At 35.1% G+C, this 26,544-nt stretch overlaps 1 protein-coding gene across 2 annotated transcripts; it reads right to left on the bottom strand.

The window, feature by feature from the left end:
* Nucleotides 1-293: 293 nt before the first annotated feature.
* On the bottom strand, nucleotides 294-26,119 carry CGA (glycoprotein hormones, alpha polypeptide). 2 transcript variants are annotated; one of them, XM_074310344.1, is made up of 5 exons: nucleotides 25,915-26,119; nucleotides 15,043-15,111; nucleotides 3,706-3,812; nucleotides 2,240-2,424; nucleotides 294-643 (listed from the first exon to the last, which is right to left on the bottom strand). In XM_074310344.1, exons 3-5 carry the CDS (start codon nucleotides 3,803-3,805, stop codon nucleotides 566-568), a joined length of 363 nt encoding a protein of 120 aa, XP_074166445.1. In that variant the 5' UTR covers nucleotides 3,806-3,812; nucleotides 15,043-15,111; nucleotides 25,915-26,119; the 3' UTR covers nucleotides 294-565. The 2 variants fall into 2 exon arrangements, with proteins under 2 accessions (XP_074166445.1, XP_074166443.1); XM_074310342.1 differs by lacking the exon at nucleotides 15,043-15,111.
* Nucleotides 26,120-26,544: the final 425 nt, after the last annotated feature.

The raw sequence follows: 26,544 nt of genomic DNA, 5'->3' as shown, positions 1-26,544 counted from the left end.
AAGTGTCAGATAACCAAACAGAAGAAGGATTAGAATTGTGACTTATTTCATTGACTTAGGGAATTCTCAAATAAGGAATTGTTTCCACCTATCCAGGTTACATTGCAACTTACCATCCTAGAGAATTGTCCAGAGGATCTGAACTCAGATCTATTTGGTGCTGAAGCTCAGGACCATGCTACTTCTCATAAAATATGGTTTATAGTTTTTGTTTTGATTAGTTGATTCCTGTTAGTCAACCTTGTGCAAAGCCAATACTTTTAAATCTTTGAGAAAAATAAATGAATCAATTATTTCATGATGATTCAATACATACTTTATTTTCAGTAGAACCAACTTTTGATTATGAAGTTAAATTCTATTTTTCACTTCAAATGAAAAGAGCTAAAATGTTATTCATCTATGAAGGAAAGGACAGAGGCAATCCAACTGGCACAAATATTATAATATGCTAGCTGGTACAGAAAGAAAACCAGACTTTTCACAAAGCAGTACTAAAAAATCTGGACAACTTGATTTTTCATTGAGTGAGTCAAGAATCATCCACAAAGTTCTTGAAAAATAGCTAAGATTTGTGATAATAACAGGTACTGCAGTGGCATTCTGTGTGGTTCTCCACTTTTGCATTGCCCATCACCGTAGCCTTAAAAAAAACAACAACAAAGTAATAAATGCTGATGAATCAAGTTTTTTTTTTTTTTTTTACTAAAGAAAGAATGAGTTGTATGTTGGTTTAAAACTCTGGAGAGAGGAAGTTAGGAACTAAATAATTGTTTGCTAATCATATATAAAAAATGTCTTCTTTTCTCTTGATAGTTGTAAGAGAGATAGATAGATAGATAGATAGATAGATAGATAGATAGATAGATAGATAGATAGATAGATAGATAGATATGGTTTGGGTTTTTGAGCATGCAGTAAGGAATTGTATGAACATAAAGACGTTACTCCATTTAGTCCCCCTGTTTCTCCCCTTTTTCTCTCTTTCCATATATGTATGTACATGTATATATTTATATGCATATATACAGGGAGGGAGGAAAGAGAGAAAGTGAGAGAGAGACAGAGAGACAGAGAGAGAGGGGGGAAGGGAGAAAGAGGGAGAGAAAGAGAAAGGGGGAAAGAGGGGGAGAGAGAGAAAGAGAGAGAGAGAGAGAGAGAGAGAGAGAGAGAGAGAGAGAGAAGAGAGAAAGAGAGAGAGAAAGAGAGACAGAGAGAGAGAGACAGAGAGAGAGAGACAGAGAGAGAGAGAGAGAGCCTGCCTACAGACTCCCTAAGAGGCAGATATAAAAATAAGTGGAATAATTCCAACAAATCAAAAGGGCCCATTCTTCTACGCTTCTCTCTGAACTACCTATATATAGAGGTGTAACTGGAATAATAGAAAGGAAATCTATTCCACAAGTAAACACTCTATAGTTGATAGCCCAGATTTTCTTTTGATGGACTTAAGACCCTCTTAAGACTCGTGCTTATATTCCTGCAGTCAGAAAAATCTAAATTTAAATCTGGCCTCATTTACTAGCTGTGTGATACTAGGCAAGTCTTTTAACATCTCTTTGTCTCACTTACTACAAATGTAAAATGAGCATAAAATTAGCATACACCTTACAGGATTGTTGTGAAGATCAATTGAAATAATATTTGTAGCAATAATTAGCACATAGTAAGCAGTATGTAAATAAATTTTATTCCCTTCCTTTTCCCCCTAAGAAAAGGGAATTATTGCAGAAGTCTTACTAGTAATGTCTGATGTACAAAAAATCCACAGAATGGGCATTTCTATATAATAGTGAACTACAAAAACAGAGGTGGATTATATGTGATTGATGGGAGACAAAGCAATTTTTATGGAGACTCACTGGACATACTTTTTGTCCTTAATAAACTCTTTAAAATGTTCATCACTTCCCAAGAAACTTGATGCTGCACAATCCAATACTGATACAGCTGATTGTTACTACTACCTTAGGCACTCTTGAGTGAGACCTGTCCTTAATCAACTCCTTCCTACTATAAATTAATCAGGTTTGCTCTATAATCACTCTTTCAGGCCCCCTCAGGAGAAATGACTAAATATGTGTTATTTAGAGAGAGGTGGGGGGAGGGAGGAAGGGAGAGACCTACCACCACCATGATATCCACCAAGCTAGAAACTCAGAGATTGACTATACAGATGGTGATTGGGATTTGGTTTCTATTTGAATGCTATAGAACCCTGCAGACTAAAAGTGCTCACCTTTGTAAATGCTTTGGCCACACAGCATGTAGCCTCTGATGTAATGTTCTTTGGAACCAACATGGTCTTCTTTGATCTTAGTGGAGTAGGATATGCTCTTGAAAAACAGCATCCCATGCACTGGTAAATGGGAGCTCCTAGCCTGGAGAAGTATTTGTTCTCCTTCAGCTTGCATTCTGGACAACCTGTCATAATGGCATAAGAATATTACAGAATATAATGAAAAAAAAAGCTACTAATATTTTGATGTATCTGATTTTAACAGCTTCTTTTTTTTTTCTTTTTGAGAAAATGATAATCAGTCCTCCTTAGGATATAGTCTCATCTCCATGCTTGTACATAACATTCTATTAACACTGATTAGAATGATGCACATGGGAAAAACAATTCCAACAGATGTGCATGTTGAAGTTTCAATTGTGATAGCTCCTTTCTTTACAAGCATGGATTCCCCAGTCTGGTGATAATAGGATGCCTATAGGGAGAGCAAAATATGAGGGTTGAAAATATCATGCTGGTATGAAAAACAGAACTTTGCCCAGAAGTAAAATGTTCTTTCCTTTGTAGTTTGTTATTCACTTCTCCTAAGGGGAAAGGCATCAAGAGCAAGATGCATATGTTGTTTAAAAAGTTTTAGTGGATGGAAAAAAGAGTTTGATACTAAGTCCAGCATCAGAAACAGAACGGGATAGGGTGGAGAAGGCTGATCTTGGACTCAGAAAGGCCTAGATTCAGATCCTCTAGCACACAGTGGTTATGTGACCATTGACAAGTAATTAGCTCTTCATGTCATAAGGGAATTCACCAAAACTACAGGGAATTTGCACACACTGGGATATTTGCACACAGATGAAACTCAAGTCCAGACAAATAAAAAACAAAGTAGCTCTATTGAAGACCTTATGTAAGATTTTAACCACTTATCTAGAAGAAAAATCGAGTCCAATCATGGTTTACAATTTCATAGCAGATGGAAGTAAACCAGCTGCAAGATGTGATTGTTCAAACAATATAGCAAAGCAAATTTATTGCATAAAAATGTTGGATAGAAACAAAAATAGTTTTTCTCACTCTATAACTGATGTGAAATTCCTCTCCAAATAGAATTTTACAATTTCCCCAAGTCTTTTGGGAGATGAAAAAAGATAATAAGACAACTGAACATGGAGAATTTTCTATTTGTAAGACTGCGAAATAAATGAAGAATAATAACAGACTTCTCCATTCGAGATGAAAATGTCCTTGCTGGCATATAAATGGAGATGTAAAATATCGCTAGTGCTTTACATTTTCTGAAGCTATTTTCATTTTATGTTCACAACCCCCAAAGTGCCTAGATATTTATCTGGGAGCAAAGATTTATGACCACATTAAGTAAGGTGGTGGAAATGTAATTAATGTGGTTATTGATGTATGTCTAACAATGTGTTGTCCCCATTGCTGAATAGTGAAGTTAGCTCACCCACCCTGCATGATAAACTCCCCATCTGGGAAGGAGTGGAGGATATGCAGAAATATAGACAAGGTGGCCAGAATGACAGCTGCATACTTTCTATAGTAATCCATGGCTCTCCTGCAAAGATAGACAAACAAATGATTAATATAGCATGTGTAATGATAATGAATCTTTTTTCATAATAACTATCCTGATTTATTACCAGTCTACAGAGTGCAGCAGAGCATACACTGAAGCTATATTGGTCACTTTTATTGGAAAGAAGCCAGAAAAAGGCTGGATTCTATACAAATCTACAAAGATGACTGCTGTTGAAAATATATGTATATATATATATATATATATATATATATATATATATATATATATATATATATATATATATATATATATATATATGTATATATATATAATAAACACACACATATATAATTTGTGTATTAAAGAACTGGTATCAATAAGAATGTGAGTATCATCATCATCATTAGCTTCATCAACAACAAGATCATTGCACAGTGGAAAGAATACTTTCTCTGAAGTCAGAAATCCTGGGTTCAAATACCATTTCTGATATTTTCTTCTTCTGTAACTTTGGATAAGTCATAGAGAGGATTGGTCTAAATGTCCCTTCTAGCTCTAGATCTAAGTTGACTACCAGCTATGACTTAGTTTCTGACTATGATAACTCATGAACTTCATCTAACAAGGCACAAAATCATTGAGATCTACATGAGAAGAAAGAATATCCACACCAAAAAATTCACAAGCTATTTGAAGTATTCAAGTCAGAAGTATATAATATCTCTGTGTATGAATTATGTATGAAAATAAAAATAGAATTTATGTATGAATAGACTCATTAAATAAAAAATCATGATCCATAATTTTTGTTCTAGCCACAGCTTCTCATTTTAATGAACCTCAATCCAACTGGTGTAGGTGCTCCATGCATCAACAAAAAACTCATCCTATATAATTCTTTTCCTATCTCTCTTTAAAAAACAAAAAAGGTTGTATTGATTTTTTAAGTGCATGTGATTATCATTTAAAAATACTCTCCCTCTTCCCAACCTTTAAAAAACCCTTCCTTATACAAAGAGAAACATGAGTAGGCTACAAAAGACAATAACAAATTTAAAAAAAAAAAACACAGAAAATTACATCACCAAGGAACTGTGTGACAGGAAGAAAAGATAGTACTGATAATTTGCCAAGATCAAGGGATAACCAGCAGATAAACAGAGGAATGTTGGCAGAAATCAAAGAAAATTTCCAGCACATTGGGTAGATTCTCAAGGAAGGACATGAACCGAGTCACACAAGATGGGCAAGCATTGAGGGGTTGCTGTTTCATCAGAGAGTAACTGATTTGATGAGACCACAGATCTGTTTGAATAGTTGAGTATTGGGAGCCTTTGGCATGGATTTCCTCCTCTAGATATTTGTTCAAGTCAATTAACTCTTCCGGACCATCTTCTTAAGTACCATTGTCACCTCCTCACATAGTACATAAATCATTAGTCACTACTTAGCTGTTCTAAGATCATTGCTGATAAGAATAGGTTACTACAGAAATGCTTAGGAATCTCTTTCATTTTATATCTATTTCATTTTCTCCTTTTAGTTTCCTTTACTAATTTTTTTTCAGAATGAATTGGCTTAGTTGGACTTCACTCCAAGCTTATTTTAACCTCAAATACTTTGTGCTGTTATATGAGATGTTATCACTCTTAGTCTTATGCCATCCTTCTATATAATTTTTTGTTAATGTCCTTATATATTAAGTTGCCATTGTACATGAATGTCCTTTCCATTTGTCAAAGTTTAATGTTCGTTGACTAAAATTGTTTCTGAGCTTTCCTTAACTCCTCATTTAGTGGTGATTTTACCACTTTAAACCACTTTAAACTTTTAACTTTTAACTTATCACCTAAAATTTAACCAGGAGTTAAACATCTTCAAGAATTGGTAATAGTTGGGATTAATATTTTTACTTTAGTCTACTTCTCATTTTTTTTGGAATTGATAGCTCACTTATGCTAGTCAAACTGGAGCTGCTATAATCTTTTTTAGCAATGTCATCATTATCTTCTCATTTCCGTTCTTTCTTCTAATTTGACTCTCCTCTAAACTATTTGCATGCAGCCAAATAATTCTGAAATAACTTTTACATTACTAATTAGTTGTTAGCAGTTAGATGGGTATCTATTTGTTAGGTAACCAATTATTGCCTATCTTTTTTAGAAATCGTGTCAGTCAACTAACATTTATTAAACTCCTACTAGATTTAAAGAGGTTACTGGACATTCCTAACATTAAATGGATAGTAAAAAAAAATTAGGCCTGGAAATAATCTATGTGTGCAAAAAATGTTTGTAGCAGCCCTTTATGTAGTGGCAAGAAACTGGAAACTAAGTGGATGGCCCTTACTTAGAGAATGGCTGAATAAGTTATGGTATATAAAGGTAATGGAATATTATTTTTCTAAAAGAAATTATCAGCAGGATGTTTTCAGAAAGGCCTGGAGAGACTCACATGAATTGATGCAAAGAGAAGTAAGTAGAACCAAGAGAATATTGTACACAGCAACAGCAAGATTATACAATGATCAATTCTTGTGGACATGGCTCTTTTCAACAGAGAGGTAATTCCCAGTTCCAATAGTCTTATGATGAAGAGTACCACCTTCACCCAGAGAGAGGACTGTGGCAACTGAGGACCACAACATTGTATTTTCAATTTTGGATTGTTGTTTGTTTGCATTTTGTTTTCTTACTCATTTTTCCCTTTTTGGTCTGACTTTTATTGTGCAGCATAATTGTGGAAATAAGTATAGAAGAATTGAATGTGTTTTAACATATTGGATTACTTGCCATTTAGAGGAGAAGGTAGAGGGGAGGGGAAAACATTTGGAATATAGTGTTTTGCAAGGGTGAATGTTGAAAATTAATTTAATAAAAGCATTTAAAAAAAGAAATAGATCAGGAATTTGAATTTACACCAACTCCATATTTACTCACTCTTTTTTTCTACTGAAATAAAAGAACCCCAAAGTAGATATACTTTTTGGCACAAGCCCTTCAATAGACTTTATCTGAAAGAATTGGAGTGTTGTGGATAACATAGTTCAATATCAGAGAATAAAATGTGCCCATGTTGTGTTTTCCTTCTTCTGAATAATATTTCTTTCACCATGGTTATGAAAAGTGGGCTTACTATAGAATAAAAAGTGGTATATGTATAATGTAAAAGGGACTGATCAACAAGAGCTCTGCCTTTAGGAATATAAACAGTGGACTCAGCTTGTTGATGTTCAGTCATGTCCATCTCTTTATGATCCCACTGAGGTTTTCTTGGCAAAGGTACTGGAATGATTTGTCATTTCCTTCTTCAGCTCATTTTACCAAAACAAGGCAAACAAGGTGAACTGACATTCTCAGGGCCACACAACTAATAAGCATCTGAAGTTGGATTTGAATTAAGGTCTTCCAGACTCCAGGCCCAGCACTCTATTCACTGTGCCACCTAACACTGAGCTTGAGACTATGCTGATGTGGATTTTGAAAAATGGACAGGTATTCCATTTCCATTTTGCTAACTGCATAGTGAAGAAATTAACTTTGGGTTGCCTGCTAAGGTTAGAATAGGAAGTAGATACAAAAAGCCTGGTAACTACCTGTCCTTTTCCTTCTGTGGTGATGAACACAGTAGGGAGGATGAGGTACTATGGCCATCCTCCAAATACATGAGAGATCTCAAGCTCTCTTTACCTGAAGTTACCATGAAACACAGAACACATGGCACTGATCTTGTTAAGAGATATGGTTGTAGTAACAGCAATGACCTGAAACCAGCTGCCTATCTTCCCACCATATGGCCTGGGAACACATGGCCCTTCTGTTGTTTCTAACTCTATCTCTGTTATATCTTTACACATATTTATATCTGTGTAGAAATATACAAATGTTATCTCTGTTATGTCTCTAATCTCTTTTGTTTTTAGGTGGCAGAGTAGTTAACCAGCCTATAAATTTGAAACCTTAAAAAGGAGAGGATGGAAAGAGAGAGACAGAGATAAAGAGACATAGACAGAGCCAGGGAGAGAGGGAGAGAAACAGAGATACCCAGAGAGAGACAGAGAGAGGGAGACAAAGGAACAGAGACAGAGTGAGAGAGAAAGGGAGGAAGACAGAAAGAGATAGAGACAGAGAGACAGGAAGAAACAAAGAGGTACAGAGAGAGATAGAGGAGAGAAACACACAAACACAGAGACACAGAGTCACAAACACAGACACAGAGAGAGCCAGAGCTGTCCAAGGTCTGAGAACCATAGTTGAAAGCCATACCAAGGCTCTGCTAGGAACCAGAGTAGCAAGGAATAACCCCAAAGGCCAAGATACGGAGTCCTATGAGATCTGAGAGAAAGACAAAGACAGAGAGACAGAGACAGGCAAAGAGACAAAGAGAAAGACAGAGACAGAGAGGCAAAGACAGAAACAGAGAGACATAGAGAGAGACAGAGGATCAGAGAGAGAAAGAGAGAAACACACAGACACAAAGAGACAGAGAATGACGGACAGAGACAGAGAGAGAGACAGAGCTGTCCAAGGTCTGAGAACCATAGTTAAAAGCAGTATCAAGGATCTGCTGGGACCCAAAGCATCAAGGAATAGTCTCAGAGGTTAAAATACTGAGTCCTGTGTGTGTGTGTGTGTGTGTGTGTGTGTGTGTGTGTGTGTGTGTGTGTGAGAGAGAGAGAGAGAGAGAGAGAGAGAGAGAGAGAGAGAGAGACAGAGAGAGACAGAGAGAGAGAGAGACAGACAGACAGAGAGAGACAGAGAGAGAGAGAGAGAGAGAGAGAGAGAGAGAGAGAGAGAGAGAGAGAGAGAGACAGAGAGAGACAGAGAGAGACAGAGAGAGAGAGAGACAGACAGAGAGAGAGAGAGAGAGAGAGAGAGAGAGAGAGAGAGAGAGAGAGAGAGAGAGAGAGAGAGAGATTCACTGGTTATGTCTAGTGGGGCAAAGTTTTATAGTAACTGCTATTGAGTTTGAATCTTCTCTCTGTGGGAGTATAAAGGATAATATTTCCCTAGGTGTTGGAAGTGTTTGCTCTTTTGTTCTTGATCTATCTTCTCAGTAAATTTCCTTTGTAAAAACTTACTAGTTTTAAATGAGAAGGAAAAACTAGGGCCTTCATCGCTGATGATATTAAGGAAAATACACTGAAATAGAGATTTAGGCTGATGACAATAAAGAAGGACATCACTCATCCCTTAGAGTACTTCTAGAGAACAAAAGGGGAGATATAGCTTACTCAGGAATCTAACTTAAGTTAGGAGAGTGGAAGTTAGGCTAAGAATCTTCCAAGTTTTAAAGGCCATTCATATGGAAATGCATGGCCAGGAAATACAATAGAATCAACATGATTTGAATTCAAACCACACCTCTGACTATGTGACTGAGCAAATCATTTAACCTCAATGTGTCTCAGAAAACTCTTTAGGACTTTTCTCCTAAGTTGAGACCTTTTTTTAGGGGAAGAAATCCCCACAGTGGAATTTCTTCATACTGATGAAATCACAAATCATTTGCATATTTTACTTATGTGTCTGTCTGATAGGATAAAACTTTTTTTTTTCTGCACACCTACATAAACCATGATCCTTATAAGAATAATGGAATACTCTGACACCAGAGTACTTTGCCTACATATGATCTAAATGCACTTCTTGTGTTCATAGGAACCTAGGATACTTGGATATCACTTGGGTGATAATAACTCATGATAATATAGTGTTTCATGATTTACAGATTTCATCTGAGGGCAGCTAGATAGCGCCCTGGCCCTGGAATCAAGAAGACCTGAGTTCAAATGAGACCTCAAACACTTAACACTTACTATCTGCATAACCTTGCCTTGCCAAAAAAAAAAAAAGAAATTTATCTGACACCAGTCAGAAGAGGTTGGTAATACATTATTGAGCCCCATTTTACAGTTAAGGAAACTGAGGACCAGCGTGGTTAATGAATTGCCCAGATTAATATAACTTTTCAAATTTAAGGTTGCGATTCAAATATAAGTCTTCTAATTTCAAATCCAACTCTCTTTCCACTAGAACTTGTTAGATGCAACTGAAAAGTCACTGAGAATTTTGAAGATAAGGAATCAAGTTGATTACTTACCTTTAAATCCTTAGAGCATCCTTAACATCCTGGGTTAAAAGAGCAAGACTTAAAAATTATGTGACAGTCCTCCCTGACAACACTTATCAAAGATGCTTTAATATTTGCAAAACTCTTTATTTCCACTATTTCTATCAGGAATGCAAAGAAAGTACTATTAATCCCATTTGATAAGGAACTGAAAGGAGACATAATATGTCCATGGTCACATAAGTGGCAAATGTCAGAGCCATAATTTGAAAGCAGAACACCTGATTCCAAGATCAGTATCCTTTCCACCATATCTGTGCTGCCTTTTTCCATCAAAAGGCAATCGAGAGCTGAGTTTAAAATACCCATGGCTCAAAACTGATGTTCATTTTTCATCTAGACTAACAGTAAAATGTGCATAGGAATATGCTAGCATATACCATGACCCTTATAAGTGATTTAATTGATTAGTACAGCTAACAGGTTGAAAACCCAGCAAAGTAGAGAATTTATAAGCATAGAAATAGCTAAAATAAATATATAGGTCATGATTTTTACTTAATGCATATATTCATGCATAGCTAATTTGGTTTTTATGTTCATACATAATTAATGCCCCAAATCCCATATGAATTGATGTCCCAAGTAGCACATAAAATCATGAAAAAAATTCATAGTTGAAACTGGTTTTTCTTTTTAGCTTGTATTGGTTTTGTGCCTTGACTTCACAGCCCATATATTATGAAAATTTGCACATTATTCAGAGACCCATTACTTAGAGATTAATTCAGAGAGAGACTATTCATAACAGGTTTACAGGGTTGGAGAGGAACAACTCAATGCAGATTTAAAAATATATCTTATGATGTATTAAATGAGCAGAAAATCCAGAGTGATCCTAGGAATTAAAGCTGGAAAGAATCTTGGAGATCATCTATTTTGCCCTTTCACTTGACAGATGAGGAAATTGTGACTCAGAAAGGATAAATGGCTCATTCATATTGGAATAAGTAGTAAGACACAGAGATGGGATTCAAACCCAGATCCTCAGACTTCAGATATGTTCTTTGTTTTATCATATTATATCTCTGTAGGTCTACTTGTCATTCATTTTTTAAAATTTTTTTAAAGGTGAGGAAGGGATTGAGGACAATGAGAGAAATGAGGTCATCCTCAAATGTTATGGATTTTCAAAGGGATTTCTCTTTTTTTTTTCTTTTTGGGGGGAATTTGGATTAAATAGTGTACATGTTGCAGGTATTTTTCACCTAAATTCAATGCAAGTCCTCCAAGCAAGTTGAGTTTTGTCAATATTGGAGGGAAGGGGAGAGAGGTTCAGGGATCAGAGAAGCGACTGTTTGGGGATATGAATTCTGAATTTCTTAATAATTTGTAAATATCTATGAATTTATTAGAAAGATGGGACAAGCAGAAGAAGAAAGACAAGGTAGGAATACATGATAAATCAGTTAGAATGTATTTGTGTTGTGCTATTTCTGGTTTAAATTGAGTATGCTAAAACCCCAAATTTGAAATAATAATAAAGAAAAGAATGCAAATAAAAGTGCAAATAGATAACTGTGTTTATACTGCAGAAAAACTGAAAGGGGAAAGGGAAAGGAAAAAGACTGTAAAACCCAAAATAGAACAAAATCTCCAAAGATTATAATTCACCAGGAGATGATTTCTCAATCCATTCAGCTGCAGGATTCTTAGCTGGCTGCCATGGGAATTTACAAGTGTTAAATGTGCCATAGGCAGGAGCCATTCCTGTGTTGACTATAAAACTCATACACTACAAATTATAAAGAACACACACAAAGGAATTACATAAGTGAGTTCCAGGATTTGAGCTATGTATTTCCTAATATATAGTAGAATATATTTGTGCACAAATACAGATCTGTGTCTATTTACTGCCTTCAATATAATATGTAGGTAAACGGGGGAGGGGAAGAAAATGTATTCAGAGTAAAATTGTTTTTAAAATGCCAAAGTACTGAGGATTTTGGAGTTCTAATGATCTGCTTTAATTAAACATATACTAAAATGCAATAAAGGTAAATACATATAGAACATTAGAATTAGACATAGGGCTAGATCTTATCTTAATGAATATAATATACATGTTAAATAATAATAGATTATTTTAAATAGCAAACAATGTTTTCTCAATGATGCCAATTTATCCAATAGGTGAGGAATTCACAGAGTATTTTTTCCAGCAGTCATGCTGAACCATTTGGTGACCCATTTGACCCACAGAACCCCCTTTCAGGAATATGTGATAGTAAAGGGATGAAATGATCAAAAAGTTCCTAGGGAATTGAGCCTATAGCACTATCTTTATTTAAATGATTAACATATCAGCAAGAGGATAAGGAGTGGATTGGACTTCTGTAAGTAATAACTAACAAAAGGAAAGATTTCAAAGATATCAGCATCTTAACTACCAATAATCATCAGTTAAACAGAGATGGTAATCCAAAAGCAGTCTTTCCATTTAGGAAAGGAAGACAAGAGTAACCTTACTCACAGACTAAATAATTACCTACATAGATAATATTGGGAGACTCCTCAGATAAGATTAGTTGCCTCAATTGCTCTCTCTAGTCTTAATCACTGAATGGGTATAGTCTCAGTCAAATTGAGACCTGTTGAAGACATTGGCTTAAAAAGGCCAAGATTGCATCCAGAACCAACTCCAGTTGTCTTGATCTATATTTTGCCACTGGACCCAGGTGGCTCTGGAGGGGAAATTGAGGTAGATAACCTTACATAGCCCTCCCCCACTTAATTCCAATTCATTTACATGTCATAGCATCAACTTCCTGATGCCATGCTCCTTTTTGAGAACAAAGAAGAAACAACAAGGTAATATTGGGACACATACTCAGCAAGACCCTTCACCCAAAAATATAACCATATACTGCCTGAAATTCCATAAATTAGAAATATATTCTTTTTTAAATCCTCTTTTGAAATTCAAATATTCCAGTAAAGTTAAGGAGGCTAACAGTCATTTATGACTTAATATGAATTCATTTTAGGAAGTTTCTTTCTTTCTAATACCTCACTAATATCAGAAGAAAAAATATGAGTCTGCATTAGGAAAGAGAGGAGGAAACACTTCAGGAAAGAGCAGACCTTACAGGGTAATGGAGAAAAAGACCTATGATTTGAAAAGGAAGAAAGGCCTTGTCAAAAACAAATTTTTATTTATGTCCAGTTTTTGCAAAGGTCTTCAAAGACTTGAATTGTTGAAATGGAAAAGCAAGCATTTTAAATGTACTGTACTAGCATGATTTAGCTCTGGTTCCAATGTGAAAGGAGTGAAATTTAATATCCAAGTTGATTGTCTGAAAGATAGGAAGACTAAAGGGGATATTAACAGAGATCAAAGGAGGTAGAGAAATAGAAATGAGTAAGATTCATCAGATCAGTAAATATTTACATATCTCTCCTGAATTGATATTCTCATCTATGTGTTATTTATCTGTGTGCTGTATCTCCACCTACTAGCTTCTAATCTGCTTTAGAGCAGGGACCAAGTCTTATTTCTTTATCTCTAATGACTTATCACAGGGCAGTATACATAGTAGGTAGTTAAAAGATTTTGGCTGAATGAGGAGAAAAAAAGAAGTGAAAATAATTTAGACAGAGAAAAATGAAATTCAGTCATTATGAAAAAATTTAAATAATTTTGAAATTACACATGTTATTTAAAATGCCTTTTTTCTAGCTCTTTTACAAGTCTTCCCATCGGATAGTGGTTGAAAAAGAGACTTCCTTGATTAGTTCAGTGATCTTATAAGTGAAGTGACTTTGGAACTTTTGGAAAGTGTTTCTTTAGGGAGCATGTGAATATGCCCATAAAGGCATCTTGTTAAAAGGTCAAAAAACATTCTTAATTAAGATTCTGTGACTGTACAGTCTTCACAATGAATTGGTTGGACAAGACTCAAGAGAATGGTGTCCTGTAGGACTCAACAAGTAGAATAGTATTTGCTGGATTATAAGGGAATTAATTAACAGACATATCCTACCTTAATTCTTTGGCTTTACCTTTCTTCTGAAAAGTATTGAAATCATAACGATGGGGAGGGTTCATTCACTGCAAAACTCTTAATATTGAAGCGCACAGCATACACACACACACACACACACACACACACACACACGCACACACACACACAATTATTAGTGGATACCTTGTGGCTTGGGCACATGCTTACCCATGTGACCTGGATAACATTATCTATAAATCCTAGTATCTGAATTCAAACATAAGGGATTTCCTGGACAGCACTAACCCTAATGTTGCCTCATAGGTAACTATAACTTTGAAAGTTTAGGAATGCAATCTCAACAGAGACAAGAGGAATTTCTTTAAAAAAAACTCTTAAGAGAGAAAAATGACTACAGATGGCCCAGTGTAGGAGAAAGTAGTAGCAAAGAGAACTAGGCACTTTATTATTACAGTAAATTATTCAGATGATAGGGATCCATTGGGAGTGTTCCCTATCTAGCAGTCCCAAGTATGATTCTCTTCTGGGACAGTCTAAGACCTCAGAGTAGTACCATAAAGTTGACCATTTGTATGAATCTCTGCAGTCTGCAGGAATTAACCAGAATATGAAGGCATTGTCGGTCTAGAAGTGCCAAGTTCAGTTCCCTTCTAAAGAAAATCTAAACAATAGCATGTTGAGGCAGGAAGATTTTAAGATTTTGGTGGAAAATAGAGAGGGATGAGGGTGCTATTTTTTTATAAGCTATTGTGAATGTCTTTTGTTGTAGTTTTCCAAATTCTTTTGTGAAATGTTATGAGTCTTTTACATGTTTTTGGAGTAAAATAAGGCTTTCCTGTCCATGATATTTACACTTGTTACTCTTGAGTACTTAAGCTATGGATCCTTTTTTAACCTATATATATGAAAATCTAAACACAAACGATATTCAGTGATTTTCCCACAGTAAATTCTGAATGGAAGCAAAATGAGCCAAAGAGAGAACAATATTTATATATCTTTTCCCCTCTTCTCCCTCCCACTTCAACATCCCAACATATAGCAGAACCTGCGATATGCCAAGTAGGTGGCACAGTGGATAAAGCTCTGGGTCTAGAGTCAGGTAGACCTGAGTTCAAATCTAGCCCCAGACACTTACTAGATGTGTGACTGGAGAAGTTACTTACCCCTGCTTGCCTTGGTTTTCTCATCTGTAAAATGAGCTGGCAAAAAAAATTGGCAAACCACTCCAGTGTCTGACAAGAAAACCCAAATGAGATCATGAAGAGTTGGAAATGACTGAAACAATCAAACAACAATGGAGGAAAAAAACTGAGATAATTGCTTGATGGGTGAGAGAAAAGTGTACAAGAATACAAAAATGAAAAAAAAATATTCTCTGCCCTTTAGGAGTTTACAATACATTTCCACCAAGACTTAAATAGACAAGACTTCAAATCACCATTCCATTCTATAAAGCTAAAATCTACAGAGGAACAAATTATCTGCTGTTATTTTAAGGCACTCAAGTTTTGAACTGGAAGAATGACTACTTTGGAAGACATGTAGTCTTTGTCTTGTTTAGCATATTTTTTCCTTTTTCTCCTCCTCCCTCCCTAGTTTTCAATGTTTAGTGTGACTTTTATGAGATAACCATAAAATGCTACATTCAAATAGCATGCAGCCTCTGTTAACATAAAAAATGAAAAACTTAACATAAAAAATGAAAAACCTTACATTCAATTTTATCAGCTTTGAAGTTAGCCTGCATCACTGAATATCAATCATAAATAGAGTACTGAATTAGATAAAGTATTTAGAAAACTTTAGGATGTTGTATAAATGTCAAAGATTAACATGATTAATAAGAGAATGATTATTATCAATTTTGTACCCAAGGCAAATGACACCCAAAAATACCCTGACTTGGGAGGGGTAGAGACCCCTAAATATTACACAGACATTGCTAGGAATGGAAGGTAGATCATAACTAGGATAAAAAAGAGGGGTTCATCCAGTGTGCAACTACAAAGCAGCTTCATGTTTAGATAAATTATCCTTGTTAACTAGGTACTCAGCATGATCATTTTTCTATCATTGAAGAATTGAAATAGAAAAGAAGACTTAGAAGATCAGAAGAAAAGGTCTGTGGAACCAGGGTGGAAATGTAGCATGTATTCTCAGTGCATTCTGCACCAATGTAGCCCCACTCCCAGCGCCAGCTTGGACTGGATCTACCTCAATCTGGACCCCAATGTCAGTAAGATAGGACCTCTGAAGCAGCAGCAGTGCTAGAAGTTTCTAGACTTCAAGCCCAGAAATCCCAGGAAGGACTTGGAAGGTCAGTGGAGAGGGCCTGTGGCAATGGGGTGGAAACCCATATGGGCAATCCTAGCACAGACCACTTCAGCTTAGCTCAAGTCATCAGCCTTAGTCCCTGGCCAACAAACTGGATCTTACAGCTAAAATGGGGCAGGGACACATTTAAAAGCTCCAGGACAGAAGATTGCTTATGGTCAGATTCCTGGAAGGATTTCTGAAAACAGCTGCACAAAACCCCTGAAATTTCCACACTGGAAACAAAGCCCTATTTAAACAAAGAGTTAAAAGCTGAGTAATAAGTTAGGAAAATGAGCAGATAACAAAAAAAATTTCTGACCATTGAAAGTTATTATGGTGACAAGGAAGGAAAAAAAAAAACACACTCAGAAGATGATAATAGTCAAAGCTCCTTCATCCAAAGCTTCTAAGAAAAATAAGAATTGGGCTTAAACCATGGAAAGACTCAAAAGGAATTTTGATAATCAAGTAAGAGACATAGAGGAAAAATTAGGAAAAGAACTGAGAGTAGTACAAAAGGAAATGCAAAGAGCTAATGAGGAGAAGATTGCCTTAAAAAGCAAAATTGGCCAATTGGGAAAGAAGACACAAAAGCTCAAGTGAGGAAAATAATTCCTAAAAAATTGAATTGAGCAAATGGAAGCTAATAACTTTATGAGAAATCAAGATACATAAAACAAAACTAAAAATGGAAAAAAAAGAAAATTGTGAAATATCTCATTGGAAAAACAACTGATTTGGAAAATAAATCCAGGAGAGATAATTTAAACATTACTGGTCTACCTGAAAGTCATAATCAAAAAAAGAGACTGGACATAATCTTTCAAGAAATTACTAAGGAAAACTGTTCTGATATTCTAGAACCAGAGGTAAGATAGAAATAGAAAGAATCTACTGATCAACTTCTTAAAGAGATGCCAAAATGAAAACTCCCAAAATATTATAGCCAAATTCTAGAACTCCCAGGTCAAGGAGAAAATATTCAAGCATCCAGAAAGAAACAACTTAAGTATAATGGAGCCATAGTCAGGATAACACAAGATTTAGCATTTTTACATTAAAAATCTGGAGGGCTAAAAATATGATAATCCAGAGAAAATGGAGCTAAGATTATTTAGCTAGGATTACAACTAAGAATCTCCTACTCAGCAAAACTGAGTATAATCCTTCAGGAGGAAAGGTGACCATTCAGTGAAATAGAGGATTTTCAAGGATTTGTGATTAAAAGGCCAGAGCTGAATGAAAAATTTGATTTCCAAATACTGGACTCTGGAGAAGCATAAGGAGGTGCTCAGAAAAATGATAACATAAGGGACTTAATAAGGTTTATCTGTTTCCATTCCTACATGGGAAGATGATACTTCTAACTCATTAAAACTTTCTCATTATTATAGCAGTTAGGAGGAATTTATGTAGACAGAGGGCACAGGTGTGAGTTGAATATGAAGGAATAATATCTTTTGTTAAAATGATAAAATTAAGAAATAAGAGAGGAATGTACTGGAAGAAAGGGAAAGGGAGAAGTGAATGGTACAAATTATCTGCCATAAAAAAGAGGCAATAAAAAGCTTTTACAGTAGAGAGAAAGAGGGGAAGGAAAGGGGGAGAGAGTAAACCAAATTGGCCCAAAGAGAAAATAACATGCATACTCAATATGGGTATAGAAATCTATCTTACCCTGAAAGAAAATAGGAGGGGAATGGTATATAGGAAGGGAGGGAAGGCATAATGGGGAAGCGAGTGGTCAGTACCAAAACACTTTTGAGGAAGGACAGGGTAAAAGGAGAGAGAGAATAAATGGAAGAAGGGGAAATATAGTTAGCAATAGTAATTGTAAAATGAATTTTGAAGCACGTTTCTCTAAGCCCTCATTTCTCAAACATAGAGAACACTGAGTCAAATTTGTAAATTAAAAAAAAATACCGTATGCCCCAATTGATAAATAGTCAAAAGATATGATCTGTACCTAAAGGACTATAAATTCATGCACAACACCAGCATTACTTGGCATGAATACCAAAAGAAATTTTTTAAAGGGAAAATGATCCATATGTACAAAAATATATTCCTAGAAACTCTCTTCTCAGGCAAAAACAATTAGAAATTGAGGGGATGCCCATCATTTGGGGAATGGTTCAATAAACTATGGTGTGCATTTGTGATGGAATATTATTGTTCTATGAGAAACAATGAGGAAGATGCTTTGAAGAAAAAAACCTGGAAAGCAAAGTGAAATATACTATATACAAAATAATAGCAATGTTCTGAAATGATCAACTGCTAATGACTGCTATCCTCAGTAATACAATCATCTATGACTTCTCTGAAGGATTTATAACGAAAAATCCTATCCATACCCAAAGAAGTATACAGATTAAGGAATTTTCTCTTTTTCTCTCTATTTCTCTCTCTTTTTAACTGAATTTTTCTTGGGAGGTTTTTATTTTCATTAAGGTAGGAGATCTATTTTTTCACAACTTTTATGGAAATATTTTGCATAACTTCAAATGTGGCTTTTTATTTGGGAGTAGGAATAAGAAAGAGAACCTAAAACTCAAAAATTTTTAAAACAAATTTTGTTTTGTGTTGGGGGGAAATATTTTTAAAATAAATTTTTAAAAAATGAAATAAAAAAAATTTGAAATTACCATCAATGCCTCTTATAAATTTCAGCACTGATTGCCTTATCCTTGACATACTTTGATTAGACTCACTTTGAGAGGAAGTGGGTTTGGATAAACAGAAGAAAGAAATATTGGGTCCTCAACTTAGTTGGCCTTTTTCATCTAATGGAAAGTCCAAAGGCACGAAACCACAAATGATAGTAAAACACACATAATCCATTCCAGCTGTGCAGCTATATACCCAATAGTTAAGGAGAATCCTGTCATGGAAAATCTGGTAAGAACCAGATACAATTTCATCCCTCTTCATACAAACAAACACACCGACGGTATTTTGATGTTTTCTTATATTCTTAGTTTTTTTTTTTTTTTTTTGCTTTTTACATTCTCCCTTTTAGTCAAACTTCTCATCTTTGAAGCCAGTTTGAGCACAATAATATCTCACATATACCTATCACTTTTAAGATTTATAGGCCATTCTTCTCACAACAACCCTGAAAAAAGTAGAAGCATTACTGTCTCCATTTTACAGATGAGAAAACAAGGGTAAAATGATGAAATATCTTGCTTAGGATCACACAGCTAGTACAGTTCAGTAACTAGAGCTCCAGTCCAGGATTTTTTACTCCAAAGCCTCTCACCACTCTACTATGCTATTCTTGGAATTCTTTGCAAATGTTAAATGAAGAAGTATAGGATTTATTTTATTTTTAATTTTTTTCCTAATGAATAACAGATTTGGAATTTCATGGATTTGGCTTAAGACTCATCAACCTTTCCAAGTGAGGGCCAAAGCCTAATTAACAGCAGATTTAGCCTGATGTCCATCTTCTACCATTTTCCCAGGGCCTCTCCCCATAATGATTCACTCTAGGAACCCATCCTGAGGCACTTTTCCTTCCTTCTTTCCCACTAGTACCTTCCATAGAAGCATAGACTCAGAATTGAAAGGAACTTCAAAGACTGAGCTCAACTCCTCATTTCTAAAGATGGGACTTTGCACTAGTCCTGGAGGTGAACCTCTCTTTGGCTCATTTTTGTCCACATTTTTTCCTTCACTTCTTTTAAGCACTTCTACTTTTCTGTCTTGCACCTATGTTTTCTATTTTTTTTTTCTTTGTCTCCCTCTCTCCTTCCTTCTTCACCTTAGCTGCTCACCTGCAAACTCCATCCTTACCTCAAAAGTTTATACACTTGAGTGTTCTCTAACAGGGTTCTTCTTGGCTTCTAGCTAAAGATATGAGAAGAGATGATTGTGCCAATGGCAGCTCAATGAACGAGGATAAAGAGAGTTTTGCTTAAAGTATTTTTATAATGCTAGACAACTGGCTCCAATGTCAGGTAGGTCGATGACTCCTTCTCCTATCACTCCTCCCATTCCAAGAAGAGTAATTTTAAAATCCATTCTAATTCAGCTGTATGGTTCTAATTTTCTTTGCTTCCTGGGTCTCTGGAATTCAGAAAACCTTCACTAAATAAAAAGCGCAGAGAACAGCATGTTGCTGGCATGACTGGGGAGATTAGAATCAGATCTTTGTGTAGGAGGTTAGAGTTGAAATAACAGATCCTTAACAGGGTAGGCTGGTAGTACAGCAAAATGAAGGAAATAGCAATAAAGAAGACAAAACTAAAAATAGATGGTTTCAACTTTAAAAGTGGACAGAAACAGCTAGTACTGAGACCAAAATCTTGAGGATAAATCAGTAGCCTAATCATTTGGATTAATATGGAAGTGAAGTATGCAAAACCATTATTTCTATTGTTTGGTGAATTACTGTTCTTATTAGTCTGTAGTGACTAAAATGAAGTAGATGGATTTAAAGAAATAAAGAATTGAATGGGATAACGATTACAAATGTGGAATGATATATGAACGAAGTGATATTTATCCAAAAAGCTCCAAATATCCATTAACTCACAACTTCCCCAAAAAATGTTGATTCTAGAATCAAAAGACCTGTGTTCAGTTTTCAGTTCTACCACTACCTGGGTGGCCTTGAAAAGTTTCCTTGATCTCTCTGGGCCTCAGTTGCCTCATCTCTGGAAAGAAGTGAATGTTTTATAGACTAAAGATCTATACACTCAACCACCTGGAGGACTGTGGGCTGCAATACTCCTGAATTTAGACTGAACCAGATTAAAATGTAATTGGGAAACATTTAACAAAATAAATAAAAATACTATGCAACATAGATAACAATACATGGTTTTCTAAGTCACTTTGGGATTTGTATGTGTGGTTTAATGACAGAGTTGCTATTAATATGAACAACTTCTGAAATCCCTTCTAATTACTCCAAAATATTTTGTATTCCCCCTTCATCATCATCCCTAAAACAGACAGTTAGATAAGGAAAGGAGATCATAAATCATAGTGACCATATCAGGAATAATAGTCACATTTCCTGATTTATTGAAGCAGGCTTTTGTCCCACATACTTAAAGGTATTTGAAATTTTGGTTTGTGTTTGTTATCTTCAACTGGATTGGAGTTAAAGTATGATGAAACCATAGCAACATCATAGAACTAGAACTGAGGTCATCAAATCCAACCCCCTTATTTTATAGATAAAGTAACTGAGACCCAGAAAGAGTGGATGATTTTTTCCAAGGTCCTAAAAGTAGTAAATGCATAACCAAGATTCAGATTCAGACAATAATGTCGATCTCAGTGTTCTTTCTATTGCTAAATTGTTAAATTGATAAGATCCTGAGGACTAGGGTTTTAACAATTACAAAAGGGAAAAAGAAAAAAAGAAAAATTGTAACCATGGCTAGCAGAAACTAAAGTAGAAGGCAAGGATGATTTAAAATGCTTCTTCTGATTGTTCTTATAAAGATCACGAATGTTTATCAGTTTGTTTTTTCCTAATTTGACTCCATTCAGGTGGATCCCGTTACTACTGCTACTTTAATTATTACTTAAAGCCGCTTTGTGATGCTGATATAATTATATAATTAGAAGACTAGCTCTTTCATTACTCTCCTGATTTTACTAGCTCAGCAGCCGTTCTTATATAGTCTATGAACAATGCATCTAAAAGCTAAAAATCAATGAGAAATGTTGATGAGAAAGAAAACCATGCATTATAAAGCACAGTTTTCAGTTCTCATTAATGAACATTTACAATGTCTGTTGTTCCAGAATACCCAGTGAACAGGTAAACCTAAATGAACTAAGTGCTTCTAGCAATAAATTATGATATATGATATGGTTTCAGTGTAGCCCACTACCATCTATATAAGCCAAAAGTCACATGCAAGCATTATTATTATTATTATTAATGATAAGCAGCCTTCTTCCCATTTTTTATACTTGCCCAGTGCTTCGTTATAATTTTAGCTTTCCTAAAGCAAATTAGTAGTTTTAAAAATTGAGTCACAGAAAAGGTTACATGTTTGTCCAAGGTCCCTTACTAATCTAGTAGCTGAAATTATATTATGAATAGAGGTTTATTCACATTTTCATTTTCAGTATTATTGTTTCCATGATAAAATCAAAGCATGATCCTCCCAATGTGAAAGTTCCTTGGCTTTATCATTGGTAAGTTTTAATTGCTATCTCCCAATAAGTTGGACTTCTCAGCTTAATGAAGGAAAAGGAACACTGGGTTTGGGGACAGAGAATCACAGATTTAGAGTTGGGAGGGGCCTTGGAAATCATTAGTCCAAACCCCTTATTTCTGAAATTACATATAGAGCAAGTAACAGAGTTGAGATCTAAAATCAAATTATCTGACTCAAAGCTCAAGTGTTTTTTCCACTGAGCCACTATGTGCTACTTCACGTAGGTTCAAATCCTATTTCTACTTTTTACTCCTTGTATAAACTTGGACATGGTCCTTGACTTTTCTGGATCTCAATTTCTTCACTTGTAAACTGAAGGGGCTTGGATTAAGTGATCTCCAAGGTTACTTCTGGCTTCAAATCTATGTCAATATGAATCCCTTGGGTCTCCCACCTTTGCTCTCTACTTTTTCTTCTGTTCCCTTCTATAGTTTGGTATTGTCAATAACATATATGCTCAGGTAGCCTCTTAGGTTGCAATGCTTTTTCCTATGCTCTGTGGAAACCTAAGGATACATAATTTGTATAATTCACTGGGAAGAGTGTGGTATTGTGGAACAGTCACTGAACTTGGAATCAAGAGAGATTTATATTTAAATCCAACCTTGTGTTACTGAACAAGTTGCTTAATCTTCTAAACCTCAATTTTCTCATCTGTAAAATGAGGATAATAATAGTAACACACACAGGGCTCCTGTAAGGCTCAAATAAGATAATTTATTCTAAGTATTTTGCAAGCAGCAAGATGCTATATAAATATCAGTTATTATTTTTATTGGGTTTTATTGGTTCCTGTAATAATCAGCCTTTCCATTAGCCTGATTTCATCTCACAAGAGTTTCATTTATAAGATCATGGATTTAGAACTGACAGAGATATTAGATGCCATCTAACTAAAATTCCCCAATGAGGAAAATGAGGTCCATTAAAATGTCCAAAGTCATACAGGTAATGAGTGACTGAAAGTGGATCAGAATTCAGGAGGTAAAACCATTTCTGTCTGATCCCTATAGGTCTTACCCTTGAGTTGAATCTATACAAACCTCAGAGACAACTGAATTGTATGTCACTCAGCTGAGGAATTCAAGGATTTTTACAAGGGATTTACTCTTGTGAAACAGAACAATGGCTCTGAAATGAAACTCCCAAAAACAAAAGTAAAAAATTATATGCATAGATTACATAGTGAAAATAGCCTAAGATTTATTATTAGGAATAGCTACAACTTAATATGCTATGTTATACTATTGCAAATGGAAATATTAATTGATTAATATTAAAGTTTCCAACTGTGAAGCTTTTTGTTGTAACATGGAGTCTAGGATCTCTTGTATTTCTTCCTGAACAAAATGCATATTTTTCTTTCAGAATTTTCGTGTAAATTAGAGTTCCACACTAATATATATATATATATATATATATATATATATATATATGTTATTGAGGATTTATTCTGAAATGTAATCAATTCCTTTCCTAAAATGTTTGAGATCTGACCTTTTAAAATAATAATACTAGTAGCTAACATTTATATTTTACCTTTAGATCTTCAAAGTGCATCACCTAATATTGTTTAATATTCATAACAACTCTGTAAGATAAATATAATCTTCATTTTACAGAAAAGGAAAGAGAGACTCCAGCTTGACTGACTTGTCCAAGGTCACATAGATAACAAGTATCTAACATTAGATGTGAGTTGAGGACCTGCTTAACTATAAACTCAGTCCTCTGTTTACTATGTCATGCTGCTGCTAAAGTAGGAAGAAACAGGAAATATTATTCAATCAAAACCTATTTGATTACTGGATAAAAATAAATTTCAGAAGACTTAAGCCTGAAGTTAAAATAAAAATTAGTAAGCCTTTGATAATGAAAAAAGACACATTTCTTAAAATATATATACATATTATGGTGACACCAAAGTACAGTGTACTGCAGTATCTTGAATAATTTGACTCAGAGATACACTAAAATAAATTATCTTTAATTCTTTTTTAAAACCATCTACAGATATTTAAAAGGTATATTCTCTGTTAGGGAATAATATGTATTTCACTGTAAAGCATCTTCCTTTGGAATTTGTAAAGGGCTTTTTAAAATTGACACAGGAAACATATTACAATTGAAGCACATTTTCTGCATTTGCCAGAAACAAAATGTATTTGTAATTCACAATATTTTCCATGTTCCCTTCTCATGTTCTTCAAAACTAATTAGATAGGGGAAAAGAGAACTTTTGAATATCTGCTTTCAAATCCCTAGCTCTCTAAAGGGATTTTTTCAACCAAGGTTATAGGGATGTAATAGTGATTTTTTTTTTAAATGAGAGCAGTTATTTAGTAAAAATTTAAATGAGACCAGCATTAACTTCAAACCATAGACCAACTAACTATTTAATCCCTGATGACCAGAGCATAACTAGGGCAGAACAGACAGAGATTTTCTCCAAGTGCTAATATCTGGCACAAGATTGGGAAAAAGGTTTTCCATCCCACCTACAGAGCCTGACACAATAGTAGGTGCTTAATCAATACTTATTGACTAACAAACTGTCTTTATGCCTTAAAACATTCAAATTCCTAATGGAGTTCAAATTTCCATGGACAGATGCAGAAAGAGAATGAGGAAATCTGGTCATGGGCCAATAGAAATGGCTGAGAAATGGGTGAAAGAATCTTCCCTCTCTCCATTAACTGGACTGTTTCTAGCTCTCTCCTGTAAACTATACTTGTGCTACCACTAATCCAACATCATCCCATCCTGAAACTGAATTTACCCGACATGCCAGTAATCTTAATTCTGCTCCTGTTGGTGATCAGAGTAATTTATCAGAGAAAAGTTCTATGTCAGTGATAGTCACTAATCCCTAAAGAAATATTGGTTACTCAGAAATATTTTAAGAATTTCATAAAACTAGTAAGATAACAAAGAGATGTTATTCAGAAACTTCCTCCTCTACTGATTCATTAAATCCAATCTGGAATTTTGGATCATAAAATATCAGGAGCTCCTGTTCTCAATGCTGAAATTATGAAATGTTCTTCCTCTGGTCAGTTTTAAGGCCCTTCCACTAGCTTGAAACCTGACAATCTACAAAGCTCTGAAGCTTCTATTTAATTCTTTCTCCTCTGCTTGACCCTTAGAAGCTGTGACCTAACAAAGGCCTTCTAGTTGACATGAAAGACTCTTCTAGGAATGAATTCTGAGACCAAAGAACACACTTACATCCCAGCAGAAAAGGAAACTAAACTGCTGGTTTCCTCCATGTTAGACTCTGTGACATAATGTCATCTTTGCCTATGATCACAGATCCCAGCTTTCCAGACTTCACTTGGGAGTTCAACTATAAGTACATTAGAGAGTCTGAGTAAATGCTTCAACCTAACTCCTTTCCTCATTCCATTTATCTTGCCCTGACAGCTTTCAGAGAAGAAAAAAATCCTATTTTGCTTCTAATCTCAAGCTTTTCACCTCTACCACCCCCCAATTCAATGAGAATTTTAAAAGACATTTCATTCATGTTACCTTCCTTTGGTCTTTTCTGCAGGATGAAGACAGGACAGTTGATTCAGAATTTGAAAAAGCAGTTTAGATTTCTGCCTGGGATTCTGAAAGCAAAAGCTTTCCCTTCAGTATCTACAGTTAATAAAGTTCTTTCCTGCCTTTTATATAAGCAGTATTCAATCCCATATGCCCACCTAATCTAAGCCCTAGGATCAACTGTAAAGTCTGCCCGGTGATTGAATGGCCCTTGATGTAATCACTGGCATATCAATTTGGCCTTATCTCTTGTTTTGGGCTCAAATAATTTTTGTTTTGAAGTTTGTTAAGGTGGCCATGACATCAAGGTCAGTTGATGAATGCTGTTGTTCTCTATCCTTTAACCCCCACCATCTGATCCCCATTTTATCAAGATTTCCGTGGAGCATGTGGAAACTGGATATTTTCCTATAAACAAAGCCATAAAAGCATCTAGCTTAATTAAATATATTCTACTTACTTAAAGCAATAGGAAACTTGTAAATTTCAAACAATTAAATTTAAAATACTTCCTGAATCATGACATTATTCCAATAGAGAATTTTAAAAGTACAAACATAAAAGTCTGAAAGGTTTTGATGGTGGTAGCAGTAATGGTGACAATCATAACAGTAC

This window comes from Sminthopsis crassicaudata, chromosome 4, assembly GCF_048593235.1.
Source record: "Sminthopsis crassicaudata isolate SCR6 chromosome 4, ASM4859323v1, whole genome shotgun sequence".
NCBI classification, from domain to species: domain Eukaryota; kingdom Metazoa; phylum Chordata; class Mammalia; order Dasyuromorphia; family Dasyuridae; genus Sminthopsis; species Sminthopsis crassicaudata.
The sequence above is the reverse complement of the archived record's forward strand: the minus strand, read 5'-3'. Positions and strand labels throughout refer to the sequence as shown.